This window comes from Cucurbita pepo, chromosome LG16 (genome assembly GCF_002806865.2).
Source record: "Cucurbita pepo subsp. pepo cultivar mu-cu-16 chromosome LG16, ASM280686v2, whole genome shotgun sequence".
Lineage (NCBI taxonomy): Eukaryota > Viridiplantae > Streptophyta > Magnoliopsida > Cucurbitales > Cucurbitaceae > Cucurbita > Cucurbita pepo.
The window spans coordinates 2665001-2669199 of record NC_036653.1 but is presented as its reverse complement, the minus strand read 5'-3'; the positions used below and the strand labels follow the sequence as shown (position 1 = coordinate 2669199).

Genomic DNA, 4199 nt, shown 5'->3' with positions numbered 1-4199 from the left:
GTCCTTAATATCTGAGGTTGAATTTATAAAATTATTATGATCTCTAAATTACGTTTTCTTAGGTCTATCATCAATCTTGTGTCGATTACACCTAGAGTTACTGTGGCCCATGAAAATAGCCAAGGTTAAATCTTATAATCTCGATAAAATTTGACTACTTATAAATTAAAAAAAAAAAGTTACAGAAAGCTAATGATTCCGTTGTGGCTACTAAGATATTTCTTTGGAAAGCTCTTATTAATTGTGTGAAGCACCGGAGAGAAGGAGTAAGTATCTCGAGATGTCAGGTTTGCTTAAGCAAGAGAAACCCATCCCTTCTGAGATATTTTTGCTTGAATACGACAAAATCCTAAGCTACAGCTTGAAGGATGATATTTGTGCCTACAATGCGACGACGTGGACAATGCCAAAAAAATGACAGTCCACAGGCAGCGCCACGTCAACTTAAAAATAATACGATTTAATTATTTGGAAATAAAACAGTGACAGCCGGTGCGGTGACGGTTCGTTTAAGTCTCTTCCGGTAACAGCCCGGTGAGCATTAGGGGGCTTAAGTCACAGTCACAGTCACAGTCATAGTTGCAGTTTATTATCTTCAAAAACTGCAGCCATTCAGCTAAGAAATAAAATCCCAGTCTCCTCGTTCGAATCTCACCGACCTCGGCGAGTGTTGAGGGTTTTCCTTTTTATTTTTGTTGATTCGTTGTTGAGATTTTTATCGTGAAGATTTTCGCATGGAGTCGATTGGTTGTAGTTTCACTTCCTTATCGCTTCCGCAATTTAGGGCCAATAGTTTTTCGATTCAGGAGCTGTTGTTTGGTCCTCGTCGGAGGCCTCCATCGCCGATTGTTCATGCATCGGTTTCTCAGAGCTTTCCGGCGTCTTCTCGCTTTCCGGAGCAGCGGAAATCTACTTCTCTTTCCGCTAGCGGCACCTTGATGGCCAATTCCGCGCCGGTGTGTTGTTCTGTTTTCTTTTTTTGTTCGTAGTGGTGAATTCGAGTTATTGATTATCTTGTCTCGAATGTTTCGTTGTGATTGAGATGAATATACTTGATTTACCAAAAGAAACTTCCGTCTAGGCCTTTGATTTACCAAAATATAGTACTTCACTGCTAAAAAATTCTTCCCCCTCACGTTCTCTGCTTAAAACCAACCAGATGATCATATATAAGTCCATTCTGAAATAAATCCTGAAAAAAATTCCTTATAGTCTGTCTTCCTCTACAGAACGCTCTCAAGTTAGTGGATGCTGTTCGTGAAAAAAAGTGTTTACTATCTCCTTCTTTGATCCACTCACTTTGGAATTGAAATATATACTCATGATCATTGTTCTACTGAATAGCTGTATTATTTTTTTTCCAGGGTGTTAGAAATTTATTCTTCTTTCTTTAATATTTTGATATGCAGTCGAGAAGTGGTGTATACACAGTTGGTGACTTCATGACTAGGAGAGAGGAGTTGCATGTCGTAAAGCCCACAACCAGTGTCGATGAAGGTAATTGAAATTTATGGATATTTTCTTCCAAACTATTGGAAAAATGTGGCTTATATTGTGTCTGTTTATGCATACAGCATTAGAAATTCTGGTGGAAAAAAGGATCACGGGATTTCCAGTAATTGATGACAATTGGAACTTGGTATCATTTCATTTCCCATATTTATAAGACAGATTTCTCTTCTATGGTTATGTGTTTATCTTGTTGCCCTGTTTGCAAGTACTTCTGAAGTTGTTGAGCTCTGTCCAGGATTTTCCATCAAATTGTTTACGTGATTTGTCAAGCTTTTACTTTTCACACTATGGCTTGTATGATCATGAGAGAATCTAATTTGCAGTACTTCCCCATCCAGAATTAAATTGGGAATCCATTTTTAATGCTTATAATTTGTGTAAATGCTCATGTGAATTTCTTTGTGGACCCGTTTAACTGCGTATGATTGATTCAAGTGGCCTAACATTGGATATTCGATCATCGACCCTCATAATAGAAATTACTTCATGATGTAGGTTGGCGTAGTTTCAGACTATGACTTGTTAGCGCTAGACTCCATCTCAGGTATATTTGAAATTTCTTGTTATTCCTGTCAACATGTTGTCTGCTTCCACTCTTTACCACTACCATTGTTTATCCTGTTTGAAAAAGATTGCTTAGCTATGATTGTTTTTCAGCGAAGTTACCTAAAGCGTTAAAGAAGAGAGAATTTAGCTTTTCTAGTATCATTTATCACTCGTGAATTATGTTAGCCATCACCTTAATCTGAGAATATTTGAGGTTGGAGAAGAGGGTGAAGAATGTAGCAAATTCTTGTTATTATGAACTTTGAGTCATTCTTTGATCTCAAAGAAAAGTGACTAATTTCCTTTTCTATATTACAAATAATTTAGTAATTTGACGAAATTGGTATGACTGCACTTATACAAGTTCCAAGTCAATGTTATAATTAGGTGGTGGAAGGACAGATCCAAGTATGTTTCCTGAAGTTGACAGCTCCTGGAAAGTATGCAATTACCTCCTTTTCTGGCGTTTATTTGCAGTTATTTTGTTTCACATCTTTTGCCATCAGTGTTCCTGATGACTTTATTTGTGCAATGATTTCATCCAAGTATTAAAAGAAGTAGAAAACTCAACTTTATATATATAAAAAAAAAGTAGATAAAGTAAAAGTTACTGATTAGTTCGTTGAAAAGCGCTTTATTTCACGAGTTTTAAGTCACAAATGCCACCAACAGGTCAGGCTATATTTGCAAGAAGCATGAATTTAAGTTTACTTGGTTAAAGATTTCTTTCTCGAGCATAGTGTTTATTTCTCACTGATCACTGATTTAGGCCTTGATTTGTCTCTTCATTTATGCTTTTGATTCTTTTTTGTTCATGAACCTCGGTGTCGGATTTGACAATGGGCAAATGAAGGGTAAACTATGCATTTTAACAAAATAATTATGCTTTTTCCTACTTTTCATGGTACAAATGACCAAAAACCTTCAATAGTTCTGACTTCAAATTCATGTTAATCTGTCATTTACTTATTTCAATAGTCTGCTACTCACTAGTTTGTAGAGGACGTGAAATGGAAGTGATTTCTCTAATCCAAACTCATCCTTGTAGACATTCAATGAGGTACAAAGGCTCCTCAGCAAAACGAACGGAAAGGTGATCGGCGATTTGATGACACCGGCACCTCTTGTCGTTCGAGAAACCACCAATCTTGAGGATGCTGCTAGGTTTTTACATGCTTGTCTCTTCCCGTGTATCTTCCAACTGTTTTCTGGTGTCAGAATTTTGAAGCATTCCTTTCTGTTTACCAAATGCAGATTATTGCTTAAGACAAAGTATCGCCGGCTACCAGTGGTAGATGCCAAGGGAAAGCTGGTAAGAGATCTATTCTTCTACTGTTCTAATTTGAATGAATGGTTGAGTTGTTGTAGTGTGTAGCGTAAAATGATGAAATCTTTATTAATGAAGGTTGGAATTATTACAAGAGGCAATGTGGTAAGAGCTGCTCTACAAATGAAGCATGCCCAAGAAAACTGAACATCATTTTCTCAAATCTTGCATGCTGTTAGGTTAGCACACAGGATTCTGAAGTGCAATCATACAGTTTTGGCTCATGATTATATGAACATCATCATGATTATATTGTGTTGTAGTTGGTGATTTGAGCAAGCTGTAGAAGTTGGGAATTAGGTATTAGACCAGACTTTTAAAGTGTCAAATAGGCATCAGGCTATTCAATGTTTGTATTTTTCTAGTACTTTTAATGCTCAAGCTTGAAATTAAATCTTTGTATTTAATACAAAATTAAAATTCTAAACATTTATTGCTTTGGGTATGAATTAAACTCTAATGTAATCTAAGGCAGAGTCCGTGAGTAGGTAAAATTTTGAATTATGGTTAAACTCTCTATTTGGTCAAGACAATAGGTATATTGAATCAGCTACATCAGCTACAAAAGTCATTATTGTCCATGCGGTGCGGCGAATTAACCTGTATGACAACTACAAAAGTCATTATTGTCTCCATGCGAATTATCAGGTATGACAACAATTCAAGATTAAGATTTCAAGATTAAGATTGAGTCGCATGTAATTATGTTATGAAATATTAATTTTCTCAATTAATTTATTTATAAAGAGGTAAATATTTCATGATCTAGTCTTATACAAACTCAGTATATGCGATACCTCTACTCACATGTTTA

The 4199-nt window shown here is 36.0% G+C and overlaps 1 protein-coding gene across 1 annotated transcript; it reads left to right on the top strand.

The window, feature by feature from the left end:
• Nucleotides 1-593: 593 nt before the first annotated feature.
• On the top strand, nucleotides 594-3834 carry LOC111777353 (CBS domain-containing protein CBSX1, chloroplastic-like). Its single transcript, XM_023656904.1, has 8 exons — nucleotides 594-956; nucleotides 1410-1497; nucleotides 1575-1639; nucleotides 2008-2056; nucleotides 2446-2498; nucleotides 3107-3222; nucleotides 3313-3370; nucleotides 3464-3834. The coding sequence occupies exons 1-8, from the start codon at nucleotides 735-737 to the stop codon at nucleotides 3530-3532; spliced, it is 720 nt and encodes a 239-aa protein (XP_023512672.1). The 5' UTR covers nucleotides 594-734; the 3' UTR covers nucleotides 3533-3834.
• Nucleotides 3835-4199: the final 365 nt, after the last annotated feature.

Excerpts from the sequence above, each read along its gene's own strand:
- LOC111777353 (XM_023656904.1), top strand. The coding sequence starts at position 735 with ATGGAGTCGATTGGTTGTAGTTTCACTTCCTTATCGCTTCCGCAATTT. Across the intron at positions 957-1,409 it reads TGATGGCCAATTCCGCGCCG|TCGAGAAGTGGTGTATACAC; the intron begins GTGTGTTGTTCT and ends TTTGATATGCAG. Across the intron at positions 2,057-2,445 it reads AGCGCTAGACTCCATCTCAG|GTGGTGGAAGGACAGATCCA; the intron begins GTATATTTGAAA and ends TGTTATAATTAG.